At 44.0% G+C, this 16,599-nt stretch overlaps 1 protein-coding gene across 1 annotated transcript; it reads right to left on the reverse strand.

Moving 5' to 3' along the window:
- Positions 1 to 2,469: 2,469 nt before the first annotated feature.
- On the reverse strand, positions 2,470 to 11,932 carry RAB5IF (RAB5 interacting factor). The gene is made up of 4 exons (XM_073683780.1): positions 11,700 to 11,932; positions 9,116 to 9,219; positions 5,386 to 5,515; positions 2,470 to 3,253 (listed from the first exon to the last, which is right to left on the reverse strand). Exons 1-4 carry the CDS (start codon positions 11,808 to 11,810, stop codon positions 3,212 to 3,214), a joined length of 387 nt encoding a protein of 128 aa, XP_073539881.1. The 5' UTR covers positions 11,811 to 11,932; the 3' UTR covers positions 2,470 to 3,211.
- Positions 11,933 to 16,599: the final 4,667 nt, after the last annotated feature.

The raw sequence follows: 16,599 nt of genomic DNA on the forward strand, positions 1-16,599 counted from the left end.
CTGACCTTGGCACACACAAGGCAATATAGGACCCACATCACGCTCAGCATACTTAACCTATTTATACATTATGTAGCAGATCACAAAACAGCATATACGGTAATCACAATGATAAAAAAAAAAAAAAAAATCGCTCAGAGTTGCATCCAGAAAAGTGGGTGGATCTTTTTTTTTTTTTTTTTTTTTTTTTTTTACTTGTGATCTGTGTGTAATATGGTCCATTTTTTTTTTCTTTTTTTACAGCAGCGGCTATTTACAGGACCATTTACAGTTTCCTATGTTACAGAATTGCAATGTATCCTTAAAAATCACATGCTATACTGTCACCCATACACTTGAATGGGTGAGTCTTATCCAATTTACAGAAGAAACTATTGCATGCTGAGATTTTTTGCACATGCAGATTCAGTAAGTGAAAAAACTCTTCATCTGTACTGCGCCATTGAAAATCATTGATTAGAGCGCGATCCGTTTTTTTTTAACGCATAGAACACGGACCGAAAATACAGTGCCCCATTACAGATTCTACAGCGGGGCCCAGAGGCTTGCAAGATATTCTGGTTACTAATGTTATGTATTACCTTGAGCTGTGAAAGGGTTCTTATATTAACCCTCTAGTCTTGATTTTTGAGACAAGAAATGTAAATGGATCAGTTTGGGTTTATTTAGACAACTGTCAAGCTGAAAGCTATGGTGCTCTAGTGAGTGACCCATAGAATGGGAAGATGATGTAGCAGCCCCCATAACTTAGTGACAAAGAGAACAAGGATTCACCGATAAAGGGCTCTGGAATATAAAGGTTTCGTTTTGATTTATAGTTTCTTATTTATATTGATTGATTTTTCTTTTGATATAAAAGGAACTTGCACTCGTGCGCACAAATACTGCATCATGTACGTTTTTTGTCGTTACAATGCCTGTCTCCACATGTGATGTCTGTCCACACATATAATATAGGATTTGCTCAAATTGCCATGCCTTAATATAATAACCATTTGCGTTTGAAGAAATCATTATCGGACTATACTCCTCTTTGGTCAGACCTCATCTGGAATACTGCGTCCAGTTTTGGGCACCACATTTTAAAAAAGACATAGACAAACTGGAGCAAGTTCAGAGAAGAGCGACCAGAATGGTGACTGGTCTGCAAACCATGTCCTATGAGGAACGGTTGCAGGATTTGGGAATGTTTAGCTTGCAAAAAAGAAGACTGAGAGGAGACTTAATAGCTGTCTACAAATATGTCAAGGGCTGTCACATTGTAGAAGGATCATCTTTATTCTCATTTGCACAAGGAAAGACTAGAAGCAATGGGATGAAACTAAATGGGAGGAGATACAGATTAGATATTAGAAAAAACTTTTTGACAGTTAGGGTGATTAATGAGTGGAACAGGCTGCCACGAGAGGTGGTGAGTTCCCCTTCAATGGACGTCTTCAAACAGAGGCTGGACAGACATCTGTCTGAGATGATCTAGTGAATCCTGCTTTGAGCAGGGGGTTGGACCAGATGACCCAGGAGGTCCCTTCCAACTCTACCATTCTATGATTCTATGATTCTATGAAATCTACCATTGCCATGAATGATCAGGTTGGGATTGAGGGATGAGTTATGGTTATACACTTGCGTAAGTGGAAGGGAGTTACTGCAATAAACATTGGGATTACTTCACTTCACTACAGCCATCAAATGGGTTGTCCCAATATTGCACCGTAAGAAACCTGACAGAGCACTACATATTAGGGGATCTTTAACGATACACTGCTCGAGGGTTAATAGCGGGCATGCTTTAAAAAGAGCTGGACAGAGCTTAATAAATTATTACATGAGCCCTTTAACTACTAGAGAGCACCAGAGAGAGCAGACATGTCATGAGTTAAAAGATGATGGATGGCGTAACATAAAATAATCACTTTGTAAGATCAGAGATGTTCTTTAAAAAGTGTAATAGGAAAACATCATATTATGTAGATTTTATATATAAAGGTGTAGACTTGAACAAATCGATTTGTAGGATCCTGGTCCAGCGGCCACATTGGTGGTCCAAGGCTGCTGGACCAGAGCTCTGCAAACCTCCTACTACCTGCGACACCTCTTCTGATTAGTAGGCCAACGCAACATCATGCGTGCATTGAGCTATAATGTAGTAATGTCGCTGGAACAACTAGTCAGAACTGGTGCAAGTATTAGCAGGTACACAGAGTCCACAGACTGCCAACCTGGCCACTCGACCATGGTGCAGCCAATCTTTTTGCTTAACTCTAGTAAATCTTTAAAAAGTGGTGTATTTTTTTCATGCAAATTCTTAATATTATGGATACTCTGCTTTTATAATCCTTATGTGAGCAGAAGAATCTTACAAAAGAAAGGCCTCAATCAAAAATCTAATTTAGCACTACCAAAAACAGAGTTGGGGGGGGGGGGGGGAGGGGGCCACAGATTATGACAATTGCAAAGATCAAAGACAAATTTAAATAAATCTGATTTATTTGTAAAACACATTCACGCCGCGTTAAATACCAAATTTGTTCCAATACTGTGTAGCTTTATGTAAGGGTTAGTTTGGGTGATTTCCCTGTAACCCATTCAGGGACACTGGAGCAGCTGTGTACTGCCGTCAGACATAATAGTATTAGCGTACAGCTGGACGAGGGCTTCCAGTCACATACAAGCTGGAGAAATTATGTTCTGCTGTTCATACACTGGTCTCCCCTTCCACGTGCATAAAAAACACGTGTGGGCAGATATTGAAAGCCTCGTAAATCCTTAATTAAAATATTCGCAGGGATCCAATCTGGATGCTGGAGCCTAATCTGACGACGGTGCCCGTTCTATGATACGTCCCTCATGTCATGCTGCGGTCCTGATGAACAATGGACAAGCGCAGGATGTTGCCAAGTGAAAATGCTGACATTTCCCAAGAGCCAAAATTAAAGGGCTTTCAGTTCCTCTGAGGGAGTGAAAAGTTTTTAAGTACTTTGCAAACAGTAGGACAACATCTCTGAAGTCATGGCGGTGAACTGTACCTGCAGCCCCAATGTCAAAATCCAGGGAACATTAATGCTGCTAAAGAATAAAAAAGAAAAACGATTTTCCATTTATCTTCCCATGAAATGTCCTTTTTATTGGCCGATTAAAAAAAAATAATTACCAATCTTCTTGACAAAATGGGGTTGAATTTGGCAAAACAGGAGATAGGAAATGATGACTGTCAATCAAAATGAATCGCAGTGTAAAAAATGACCCAAACGACCTAGAAGAGAAAAATAGAGTTAAAATATATACATGTATAAAAAAAAAATGACAGTAAAATTCCATTATTAAACTGGCACCACAAAAACAATCAAAACAAATTAACAAGGATCCCCTGTGCAGTTACTGACACTTTAATGACATCCACGGTCTCAAAGATGATCTGATGCGGTTTGTCAAAAAAGCCATCTAGACATAGGTGGACGGCTGAAGACATGGAGTGCTCAGGGACCATGATCATGCTTGTGTCCTTTTTTAACCTTACAGCCTTCACTACTGGAAAAAAGGTAGTTTTTAACCCCTTCCAGTCGTAGCTAATTTTTTGCTAATGCTCTACACAGAGCACCATAAAAAACAAAAACCATCACAGAATTTTTTTCTTCTTCGCCATTTCACCACTTTTGCAATTTTTGGCCAAAAATTACAAAAGTGGTGAAATGGTGACAAAAAAATAATAATTCTGCTATGGTTTTTGTTTTTATGGTGCTCTATGTGTAGTAAAAATGTCCTGGGGAAATGTATTCTTCAAATCACTATGAAATTGTAAAAAATAAAATAAATAAATAGGTTTTCTGAGACTTAAAAGTTTTTGTATTTTAGTCCATGGCGCTCTGGGCTTTTTTTTTTTGCGTGGCGAACTAACATTTTTAAGCATATACAATGTTTTGATCGCTTTTTATTGCATTTTTTTTTGGGGGGGGGGGGGTGGCAAAAAGACAAAAAAAAAAAGTAAATTCTGGAGAGAGTGTTTAATTTTTTTTTCTCCAAATGTTTAGGTTTTGTTTTTCATTTTTTTAATATATTTAAACGTTTTTTTGTCCACTTCAGGCACTTGGACCTGAAATCGCCTGTTCTATATACTGCAATATCACCCCTCTGCCGTACAGTATATCGCTGAATTGTCAATTTAATAAGATTAATAATAAAAAAGAAAATGTTCTGCAAACACAAAATCAAGAGGGCAAAATAGCGCCATCTAGTGGTAAACAGCAGCCACATACTCTATTACAAGCTCCATATTATGGTCACGTTGTCAGCTTTGAGCTTATAATATACTTTAACGACCATGTGCGGTACATTACATGAGGATTCCCTATCAGTATAGGGATCACTGTTTGTGAGCATGATTTCATATACAGATGTTAGGGTCGCCTTACAAAAAGCCCTGGGAGAAGGAGGTTCACCAAATCTTTACATTAGTAAAGGAAGCTACAAAGCTATTCTGGATGTATTGTATGACGGATCCCAATGGACCCGCCTGACGTATAATGCGGTCTATCGGGGGTTCCACTGCTTTGACAACAAGAATATTGCTAGGTGCTGAGCGGTTCTTGCTGTCAGAGACTGAAGACAGCCTAGAAGACTGGCCTGCATGATTTTTCTTCTTGGTAGCCACAAGGTTTTTTTTTTCTTGCACTTTTTATATTTTACAGTAATGATATTACTAATATTAACCACCTGCTTTAAATGTTTATTCTATTAAAGGGGTAGGACATTGTTCAAAAAAACCACGACTGCTTACTTCCAAAAACAGTGCCACATCTGTCCACAGGCCTCGTGTGGTATTGCAGCTCAGCCCCATTTTGGGGGGTGCATGGTACTTTTTGTAAAACAATTTAGCACTCTGATCTGTTGACGGGGTGTGACTGCTGATTTCATAATGATTGACTGCTGGCTCCCTGCTGCCTAACTGCGGGAAGCCAACTGTCAATCAGCATGACATCAGTAGTCACGACAGGTCAACAGAGCAGCTGCTTTTCTTCTACTCTGCTCTATTGATAGGGAGTGACTGCTGATGTCATAATGATTGACAGTTGGCTCCCTGCTGTCTATCTGCAGGGAGCTGGCTGTCAATCAGCATGAGGTCGGTAGTCATGCACGGTCAACAAAGCAGCTCGGAAGAAGAAGAGCGGCTCTGTAATCGCCGGCAGGAGCAGTCTGTGACCACTCTGAACCGAGTCGAGTAGAATAGACGGGTAGTTGCCTCTTTTAGCAACTACCTGCCTGTTTTTGTTTTTTCTCAACTATGGGCCTAAAAACTAATAAAAATAGTCCTGGACAAACTCTTTAATATGTAACAAAATCCAATAATCCTGCACAGAAACTTTAAAGTCAGCAGTAAGTAATATGTACCAAAAACAGAGCGAATGAGGTCATAAATCCCTCCTTGGTTAACTCCCAGGTACCACCATACTCCTCCTCATCTATTTGCTGGAAGCTGCTAAAATACAGGTACAGAACGCCAGCGTTTATTAGGCAAAATCTGTAGGGAAAGAAAAGAGAAATAAATGTAGCATCAGAAGCAAAATCCTGTTATTATCTCCATTTGTAAGACTAAAGCCACAAAGAATTCCTGACAGGCTGGTGAAAGCAGGCACGTTCCCCAATGTGCTCCGTCAGCGGGTCTGTACTGATCACGTATGCAGCCAGGTCATGTTCTATACGTTCCGGTGGGTCTACAGAGACTGCTCAGGGCAGAAGCGGCTTGTCTCACCCTATGGAGGGGGCCGCCTGCTCGAAAACTATAGAAGCCTGTGTTACCTGTAGACCATGATCAGATGACTGTCAGGGTGCTGCCTCGTGACCCCCAAGATTTTTATCTTCCTGATTGGAGAGTTAAGCTTTGTATGAGAGAAGGATACTGGAGCTGCTAATGTGCTCACTGACGTTACAGAGGGGTAAAGGATCCAGCTTCCGGCTTATATAAAAAAACATCACATTTTATTTAATCAATTAAAAAAAGTGAAAAAGCATACACACTTTGCAAGAGGGCAAATACCCGCTGTAAAAATCAACACGTTTCAAGCGCTACAGCGTTCATAGTCATCTCCATGTACCAGGACTAAGAACGCTGTAGCAATGATATAATAATAAAAAAAAAAAGATAGATATATATATATATCTATCTATCTATCTATCATATACACACTGGAAGCTGGATCCTTTACCTTTCTTGGACACATCTGTATAACATCACCATGCTGTGGCGTGCTTTCCGAGCTTCCCCACTAACTGCATTCATTTTAGAAAGGATGAGCTGGAACATTTTGTTTATTTGGACTTTAATCACTGATGTTACAGGCCAAAATTAAAAGTTAGAAAGGAGGACAAATAAAGGGTTAAACAAGTGGGAGTGACAAGTTAGGCCCCTTTTATAAGGCGACTAGATTTCAGAGGCTCGGCGTACATAGTGGTAGGGGCTGTCTAACCTAAAAAATACATACAGAAGCACGAGAGAGGAAATTGTATACACTACTAATACAGCTCAGTTACACTTGGCAGCTCCACCAACTATCTGCTCCCTGCTTCGGCAGCTCCACTTCTGGCCCCTGGATTTTCTCATGATAAACATACAGGCATAGAAGGAGGCTGTTTAGCTACGGAAATGGTCAGCCAGCCCCCCTCACAATCAGCCCTAATCATATAAAACACTAGGAAGCCATCATGTAAGTTGAGCCCCGGCGGCGATAGCGCGGGCACTGCTCCTGTGTCCGTACGATCGCCAGGACATAGTCATATGTCCTAGGTCAACCAGGACGTATCGGTACGTTCAAGGTCGTGAAGGGGTTAAAGGATTAATATATAAGCAACCCCCGCTCTATAAGCATAGGCCTCTGCTAAAATTAGTAGGAGCTGTAGAAACCTAGGAGACTACTGTACACCAACTGCACCCAGTGTACTACTAAACGGCTCCTACTGGAAAGTCTATGGAGCCACGGCAACCGGAGCATTTCCCGTTTTTGCTCCTCTTGTTCCCAGATCCAAAACTTTTTTATTTTTAGGTCAATATGGCCGTGTGAGGGCTTATTTTTTGCATGACGAGTTGTACTTTTGAACGATATCACTGGTTTTACCATATCATGTACTGGAAAAGAGGAAGAAAATTCCAAGTGCGGTGAAATTGCAAAAAAAATTCAATACCACACTTTTTTTTGTTTTGTTTTTTTTACCGCGTTCACTGAATGCTAAAACTGACTTGCCACTATTATTCTCCAGGTCATTACGAGTTTGTAGACACCACACATGTATAGGTTATTTTTTATTTAAGTGGTGAAAAATTCAAAGTTTGCTAAAAGAAAAAATAAATATGGCGCCATGCTCCGAGACCCGTAGTGTCTCCATTTTTCAGGGTCTGGGGCCGGGTGAGAGCTTATTTTTTGCGCGCCGAGCAGCCGTTTGTATAGATACCATTTTGGGGTACATATGATGTTTTGATCGCCCATTATTGCATTTTATTGCAATGTTGCAGTGACCAAAAAAATGTAATTCTGGTGTTTAGAAATTTTTTCTCGTTACGCCGTTTACTGATCGGATTAATTCTTTTTTTATATTGATAGAGCGGGAGATTCTGAATGCGGCGATACCAAATATGTGTATGTGTTTGTTTTTTATTGTTTTATTTGGAATGGGGTGAAAGGGGGTGTTTTAAACTTTTATATTTTTTTAAAAAACATTTTCTTTTTACTTTTTGCTTGCTTCAATAGTCTCCATGAGAGACTAGATAAAGCACTTGCCTGATCGGCTTTGCTACGTACAGGCGATGAGCAGATCGCCTGTATGTAGCAGATTTGCTCACTTGCTATGAGCGCAGCCCAGTGTTCGGCGCTCATAACAATCTAAACACGACAACCACACGGGTCTCCTGCAGACCCCAGAATGTCAAGCCAACCCATCGGTGAACCACGATCATGTGATGGGGTCACCAATAGGTGGGGTAAGGGACGCACTTCCGATGCGGAGATGTTAAATGCCGCTGTCAAGAGATGGAATCATGATCCACCCGCGGCTGTTGAGGGCACATGTCAGCTGTATAGATCAGCTGACATGCGCCCGGTTCAGTGAGGGCTCAGCGCCGGAGCCCGCGCTGAACAGGGGGTGCTGACATGGTGCATACTATTATTAGGTGTGCACATCAGTTTTAATGAAGGGCTCGCTGGAGTAAAATGCTCCAAATTCATTATGAGGCGCACACAACTTAAAGGGAATCTGTCAGGTGATTTTTTATAGCATATTAATAGCATCCTGAAATAGGGCTCAGGCAGCCCTTTCAGGATATGTAGCGTTTATTGCTGTACCTTGCTCCGTTGTCTTGCTGTAAGCTCTGGACAATTCATAGTCACGTGCCAGCAAGTGTATGTAAATCCACATTAAATATTCCCCCCTACCTCTGCCAATAATCCTGCCAACCCTTCTGCGCCAGCATCAGTTATAGTAACAATATCGCCCATGCACGATGCCTCACTGACGCGCCGGCACAGACTATAGAAATAAGTAGAAAGTGTTTTCCAAGAGTTTTTAAGAGTTTTTTTTTTTTTTAAGCATTTGCAACAAAAATTCTGTGTGAACATACTTTAAGGGATTAAGATTCCCCTTAAAAGGATCTTCCATTTAAAACAAGTTATCACCTATCCACAGATCCCTGTTACAATGGAGCGGCAGGGCGTATGCTTGACCACCAATCCATTCATTTTTGAGGGGGCTCCGGGCGGCTCTTTTCATTAGCCCCATAGAGAATGAATGAAGCAGCGGTCAGGTGTACGATCTGATGCTCTATTTTGTAACAGCAATAAGAACCCCCCGATCTACCGATGCAGGCCCCAATGGAGGGAATGACTTGTTTTCACAGGACAAACTCTTTAAGAGCACCAGCCTGACATAAGGAGACGTGTAGGTTATGCAATGCTCTTATAGGACATTATATATGCAATAGTTTCATCTCAGAGGAAGAGAACAGTGCTACCTCCTGCACCGGAGACCCTGTTCTCTTCCTATAGGGCTATATAACAAGATAGGGGGCACGGTACCAGTTAGATAATATATTACTGTTAGGACCATTGTACATGTGAATTCAATGAATACTTACATAGCTATTCCCACAAATCCCTTCAGAGGAGCTATACCCCAAATTACACCCAATACGATGGCCAGGATCTGCCGCATCCAGTAGATGACATCCAGGAACTCATCCTGCAGGGGACAGAGAAGGGAGGGTTACATGGGAATCGGGATGAGGGGTCAGTTACATGCGGGATATTTTCTGCCAGCACTGAGGCTTAGGGCACCATGTGGTGTAGTAATTCTCCGCCGGCAGCTGCAGAGTCAGCAGTCCTGACCAGAATAAATCCCTCACTTCTAATAATCCTCCGGAGAAAAAAAAACGAGTGGCCCTGTGGTAAGGGGCTGCATTACAAGCAGTGGTAGGGGCACTTCCCTCACAGCAGGGGTTAGGCAGTCATTGGAGGGAATGGGTTATTGGGAAATTCTATAAAAACTAAAACGTTTTGATGGCGGTCGTCCATGAAGGATTATCACTTTCTGAGGAGGTTGCAAGATAGGCTGTTTAAGGTTTGTGCACACCACATCTTTGATTCCGCAAAAAAAAAAAATGGCCGTATGCAGCTCAGTATCAGAACGACTTGTGCACATTGTCAGGTATTCTGGGCTTCTTCTGACCACTGTGGGCTTTGAAAACCATGAAGTGGCTAAAAGAAGTGACCCATTATTCAGGCAGCTCCCGCTCAGGAGCCTCAATAGTTTATATTAAAGCAGGGCTGTGGAGTTGGAGTCGGTATAAAATGGACCGACTCCTAAAATATATAATAAATTGGGTGCAGTAGATCAATGCAGTTCGTGGGGAATATTTTTTCCATAAGAATTTGGGAAAGTTATGAAATGTCCTATAAATGTCTGTCCTATTCCTGATCTAAGGGTCTAGACTTTTAGCGGAGATGAATCTGTGCTACAGTAAATTTATCACTTAAACATGAGCCATGTATGAGGGAGTCGGAGTCATAGTCATGGAAATTGAGGAGTCGGAGGTTTGGCTTACAGACTCCATAGCCCTATATTAAAGTGTACAAAAAATATATAGATTTATCAATTGCTGATGACATGGAAATAAAAAAAATAAACACACGAAACGACGCCAGAAAAAGACGCTACAGGAAAAAAAACTGATGGACTGTCCAGATGCAGACAGGAAAAGTCAGGCCAACAAAACATAAGATAAGATAAGATAAGATAAGATAAGATATACTTTATTTATCCCGGAGGAAATTGCGGTATCACAGCAGCAGAACACAGATCTCGAACATGACACATATGATCATGACACATACTGCCTCTTTGGGCAGGCGCCACAAGACTTATGAAAATGTAGGGGATTTAGGGAATGTGTTGTGGTCTTCAGCGTTGAACCTGTCACTTGTGTGCCCCCTCCTCTTTCCATATCTGACCATTCATGGCTGGCCCAGGGTTTTACATCATCTGATAAATAATCAGATATTCAAAGGAAGGAACATTAAAAGTGGTTTCCGACTAAATACATGTAAACGCCCATCCATTTATAAATATATGGGGGTCTGATATCTGGGACCGCAACCGATTCTAAGAACAGGGGTCCCATAAGTCCCCTGTGTGAATGGAGCAGTGCTGTGCATATGTGATCAGCACTTCCATAGGCTGGACAGAACTGCTGTATCCGTCAGTCTCACCAATGAGACGCATACCTCACACACATGCCCCTCCACTTACATAGCAAACTTTGCGCCCCTCGTACTTAGGATCAGTGGAGGGTCCAACGGTCAGACCCCCAGTGATCATACAATTATCCTATAGGGCCCTGCCTGGCATCTACCCACTGCTCCCAACATCCACCATTCATCTACGGGAGAAGTGGGAAGGATTTCTACGGAGCGGCCTCACAAGCTTAGCCTGCGCCATATCCCAGTGGATGCCAGCTGAGTTACACAGCAGACGCCAGCGGTAATAGCTAGCTCTGGTAATTGGAGCGGGCGCAGAGCAGTTTAGCTTTCTAAATGCCACGATAAACAGCAACCAGGACATCTAAGTGGTTAGAATGTGGGGAGGAGAAAGGAAAGTGGGACCTTTATTACCCAATCAGACCCCCATGTGCCCAAAGTGTAATGGCAGCCTGACAGCTGACCCATCTGGAGTATCAGTGGGTCTATGAATGCTATTGCTGTAACGATCATTTTAGGACTACAGGTCCCAGCGTCACCGGGACGTCACGCCGTGGGACTACAGGTCCCAGCGTCACCGGGACGTCACGCCGTGGGACTACAGGTCCCAGCGTCACCGGGACGTCACGCCGTGGGACTACAGGTCCCAGCGTCACCGGGACGTCACGCCGTAGGTGTACTAATATACCACATTATAGGACTACAAGTCCCAGCGTCACCGGGACGTCACGCCGTAGGTGTACTAAGAAACCAAGTTATAGGACTACAAGTCCCAGCATCACTGGAATATTACTCTATAGGACTACAAGTCCAAGGACTACTAGGATATCACGCCGTGGAACTACAAGTCCCAGCATTAGCAGGGAGTCACATCACAGGGCAGTTCCTTGGTAGGACTACAAGTCCCAGCACTGCTCGGCAGTCTTGCGCAGAGGCTGTGCACTCCCGCCTCTCCGTGGCCCGTACCTTGTCCTCCCAGGCTGCATCCCCCCGCAGTGCTTTGCTCCAGGGAGACTGCTTCTCCTTCACGCCCCCGTTGGACACAGGGTGCTCGTCTTTCCGCTTGGCGCGGCTCATTCTCCGGCACTGGAGGAAGGAGACCCCGCTGTGCTGGACGATCCCAGGACCTCTGAGCTCTTAGGATGACGAGCTCGTCCTCACTCTCACCCGGAAGTGAAAACACGGACATGCCGGAAGTGACTCCTCGTATCCATGGTGGAAAGTTCATGATCGGCTGTAGGCTGCAGACAGAAGCCATTTTTCAGGAGACTGAATATTCTAATCAATGGCGTGATGTGGCGCTCCAGCAACTGCCTAACTACAACTCCCAGAACTCCGTGCCACCTGCTGCCTGGGGATGTGCTCCTGGGACTTGTAGTGTTACGGGGGGATGTGCTCCTGGGACTTGTAGTGTTATGGGGGGGATGTGCTCCTGGGACTTGTAGTGTTATGGGGGGGATGTGCTCCTGGGACTTGTAGTGTTATGGGGGGGATGTGCTCCTGGGACTTGTAGTGTTACGGGGGATGTGCTCCTGGGACTTGTAGTGTTACGGGGGGATGTGCTCCTGGGACTTGTAGTGTTATGGGGGGGGATGTGCTCCTGGGACTTGTAGTGTTATGGGGGGGATGCACTCCGGGGACTTGTAGTGTTACGGAGGGATGTGTTCCTGGGACTTGTAGTGTTACGGGGGGATGTGCTCCTGGGACTTGTAGTGTCACGGGGGGATGTGCTCCTGGGACTTGTAGTGTTACTCGGGGGATGCACTCCGGGGACTTGTAGTGTTACGGAGGGATGTGCTCCGGGGACTTGTAGTGTTACTCGGGGGATGCACTCCGGGGACTTGTAGTGTTACGGAGGGATGTGCTCCGGGGACTTGTAGTGTTACTCGGGGGATGCACTCCGGGGACTTGTAGTGTCACGGGGGGGATGTGCTCCGGGGACTTGTAGTGTTACGGAGGGATGTGTTCCTGGGACTTGTAGTGTTACGGAGGGATGTGTTCCTGGGACTTGTAGTGTTACGGGGGGATGTGCTCCTGGGACTTGTAGTGTTACGGGGGGATGTGCTCCTGGGACTTGTAGTGTCACGGGGGGATGTGCTCCTGGGACTTGTAGTGTTACTCGGGGGATGCACTCCGGGGACTTGTAGTGTTACGGAGGGATGTGTTCCTGGGACTTGTAGTGTTACGGGGGGATGTGCTCCTGGGACTTGTAGTGTTACGGGGGGGGGGGTGCCGGGGGTGCCCCTGGGGATGTGGCTCCATGATGTCTAGAGGACATCTCTAGTACTACAGCTTGCAGACCGTAGTGAGAACACATGATTTATGGGTGTACTTACACGTTTCCTTACATTTTCATAGAGGGTCAGTAAAGAGTCTCCTGATCAGAAGCCACTGTCTTCAGGAATAGTTGCAGCTGTACTGTTATTAGCACCTGAGGGTCAGCCATATGGCCTTGTGTTCTTCATATGGTGTCCACCCCAGAAAGTTGCCAGTGACAAATCCCTGTACTTGGTGATCTGCTCCAGTTCTCACACTAGTGATAGCAGTCCGGCTCTTCATGTTATCTGGTCCATTTGGCTTCACTCACCAAAAAGAGATGTCTCTTCTGGATCCCAAATAGATTCTTATTAAATGTGTTCACTTGCCGATGTGACCAAAACCCCAACCTGGCTGTCCCCTTAATTTTTGGTTTGGGGATAGTGAAGGAGAGTAAGGATTAGTGAAGCAATAAATGTAAGATCACATACAGCAGAAGAATGAGAAGGTGAAGTGCAGTCTGCCAGTCAGTAATAGGTATTTGCTCTTACTGACTGGTCACTTCTGGTACATTTCTAATGTGCACTGAAATTGAGCTGCACTTGAAGGTTGATGCCTTTTAATGACTATATTAAAAGCAAAATTTTGAATTCTTAAGTCTTTTCATCAGACAAGGATTAACTGGAATTTTTGAAGAGTCACGTTTATACACTACAGCAGGGTTCCCCAACTCCAGTCCTCAAGGCCCACCAACAGGTCATGTTTTCAGGATTTCCTTAGTATTGCACAGGTGATGTAACTATTGCCTGTGCTGATGATGGAATTATCACCTGTGCAATACTAAGGAAATCCTGAAAACATGACCTGTTGGTGGGCCTTGAGGACTGGAGTTGGGGAACCCTGCACTACAGGACACAGGTATAGCGCAATAAATAAGACAAGCTGGATGACATACCTACCAATCCCGTGATCCTTGTACACTGCCAGTCTCCTTGCTTCCTCTTCCAGCAGAGATGGCACCTGACCATGCAATCTGTGGCTACAGCACAGCAGGGAACCTGGGTATGGGTAAAGAGGAGCTGTGGGAGCTAATAAGGGAGTGTAATCTTTTTATTTCTAAACCAAGCTGAGCTGGGTTTAAAGAAAAAAAAAAGGACAACCAAAAGGCTACTCAATGTATTATAATGTATTATTTTTATTAATTTTAGATAGGGTATAATTTACTATTTTGGAAAGAAGGCTTTAAGGTAGCACCGAGTCTATTTCCCTTTAAGTCCTCATACAGGTTCCACGTATGATATTTTTCTGCACCTCAGTAACTAACCTTACATGTGCAATATATGCCTAGATGATGTATACCACCGGTCCCTGCTCACCTGACTGCAGTGATGATGTGCCGCCTACCACACGTGACCTCGGCCGCTAAGCTCTGCCTTCAGTGAAGATGACACATTTGAAACCGTTCAGTGTTAAATATTGAACTACTGACATAAACAACCACCTTTATTTTTACATAATGGATCAATCTGGATCTAAATGGTAAAAGCCCTTTAATCATGTATAATACATAGTGTTTCTGATATGTTGTGTTTTAATCCTGAGCCAATTCCATACATTTGATTGCAGTAAATAAATAGAAACATTATTGTTTCCATCAAATAGCTGAAACCAGTTTGACACAGCTGAGCTGTTGATACTTTATCCAGCATAGAGGACAATGCTTTGTGAGCTAAATACATTATCAATACCTGTATACCTCTAAAACTGTGCTACACTATGTCTGTGTAGATAAGATCAGCCTGTAAGTCTGATCTTTACTCCCTAGAGAATGTCCAGACATTTTAGGACTTTACAGTATCTAGTAAATATCCTAAGGCAACATTGTCTGCCATTGAATGAGCCACCCTTGCTTCTTTGCTTTGGCTAAATGGAAAATAGGGGGGTGTAGAGAAGTTTCACCCCCATTACATTAAAGGGTTGCCCCCTTTCAATTATCTTTAGCCCATAGGCTCATAGATATGTAAAAAAATGAGCTGTCCTTAGAGCCCCTATACACATTAGATGAATGTTGGCGGGATTAGATGACAGTCTCATGTGTATTGGGGCCTCCCTTGACAGATGTCATAGCAGAGAAGGATCTGAAACCTTGGATTTTTGACAGCCGATCCTTTTGTTCTCTGAGAAATAAACTGCCTGCAGACAAGTCTGGCAAAGGCTGCGTGCACATGATGCGTTTTTCATTCATTTATGCTGCCGGAATTTCCGCAGCGGAAACGCATCAAAAATGCATGGTAATCCGCACCACATGGTCCCCAATGGCATTCCGCAATGTCAATGCACATGCTGCGGATTTTTCCGCAGCTTTTCTGCAGCGCTCATAAATCCGCAGCATGTTCATTAATTTTGCGGAAGCGCCGCCATTGACTTGCATTGAGACGCATAGAATCCGTGTCTGTACATTTCTACAAGCGGATTATATGCGGTTCAATGTGCGGATGGTACCCAGTTCTGGAGGAGAGGAGACTCTCCTCCAGACCTGGGTACCATTGTACCTGTGAAAAAAATAATAAAATAATAAATAAAGTTTATATTCACCTGTCCGGCGGCCCCTGCAGCGCTTCTCCTTCCAGGACCTGAGATGACCTCACGGTCATGTGACCGCAGGCTGTCTCGCGAGATGCCGGCAAGCCAGGAAATAACCAGGAAGAAGCGCGACAGCACACGCGGCGGCATCGGGGCTAAGTATAGCTTTTATTTTTTTATTTTTACGGTCACACTGTATAAATCCATGCTGGTTGCATGGATTTATACAGTGTGACCTAGTTGTCAAGCACTTTCCAAGTGATGCTATCGCCTGGAAAGTGCTTGTCAGTCCGCATGCGGAAACACATGCGTTAACGCATGTGGATACGCATGTGAATCCGCATGTATTCTGCAGGAAAAACCCATGCACAATCTGCATGCGTTTTTTCTGCCAGGGAGATGCAGAAATTTTTTGCTTCATTTCTGCATCGTGGGCACATAGCCTAATAGAGAACATTGGAGCACTTGGCTGAGCCAATCATTCCTGAGTGTATAGGACTTGGAAGAGCTAGCAGTCCGCCAAACAATCATTCATCCAACAGCTGTCTATTGTGTTGGGGAGCTTTACCCCTTCCCAGGTCCAAGACCGCGGCCCCGGGCTTGTTGATCAGCAGTGACATCATGTCGACAGCAATGCAATCAATAAGTGGCTGTCACAGATGTGTCAGAGGTGACAGACAGTCGCCCTGCAGTTGGTTGCAGGAGATCTCTATGTTTGGCATTACAGCCATCTTAGAGGCTGGCTGTCTCTAGGACCCAGCGGCTACCTCCCTCTGGCTAATTAGTCCCCTGGCCTGAGTGTATAAATACCTGATGTCTTTGAGAGGGAGGTGCTGGTGATATTCATTACTACTTGTGAGGCAATAGCAAGAGCAGTACTTCGTACTCTCTGGAGCATGAGGCCGTGTGCGCATTTGTTTGGAGTCGTCTAAAGCTAAGCAATCCCCTCCCTGTTTGTCTACCCTTGTTGTCTATAAAGTTTAGTGGAGATCGACTAGTGCTCATCTCCTCCCATCCCTAGGCTTAG

This window comes from Phyllobates terribilis, unplaced genomic scaffold, assembly GCF_046119375.1.
Source record: "Phyllobates terribilis strain yellow unplaced genomic scaffold, ASM4611937v1 Scaffold_5__5_contigs__length_657084704, whole genome shotgun sequence".
NCBI classification, from domain to species: domain Eukaryota; kingdom Metazoa; phylum Chordata; class Amphibia; order Anura; family Dendrobatidae; genus Phyllobates; species Phyllobates terribilis.

Excerpts from the sequence above, each read along its gene's own strand:
- RAB5IF (XM_073683780.1), bottom strand. The coding sequence starts at position 11,810 with ATGAGCCGCGCCAAGCGGAAAGACGAGCACCCTGTGTCCAACGGGGGC. Across the intron at positions 9,220-11,699 it reads ATGCAGCCTGGGAGGACAAG|GATGAGTTCCTGGATGTCAT; the intron begins GTACGGGCCACG and ends TGTCCCCTGCAG. Across the intron at positions 3,254-5,385 it reads CCTCATTCGCTCTGTTTTTG|GTCGTTTGGGTCATTTTTTA; the intron begins GTACATATTACT and ends TTTCTCTTCTAG.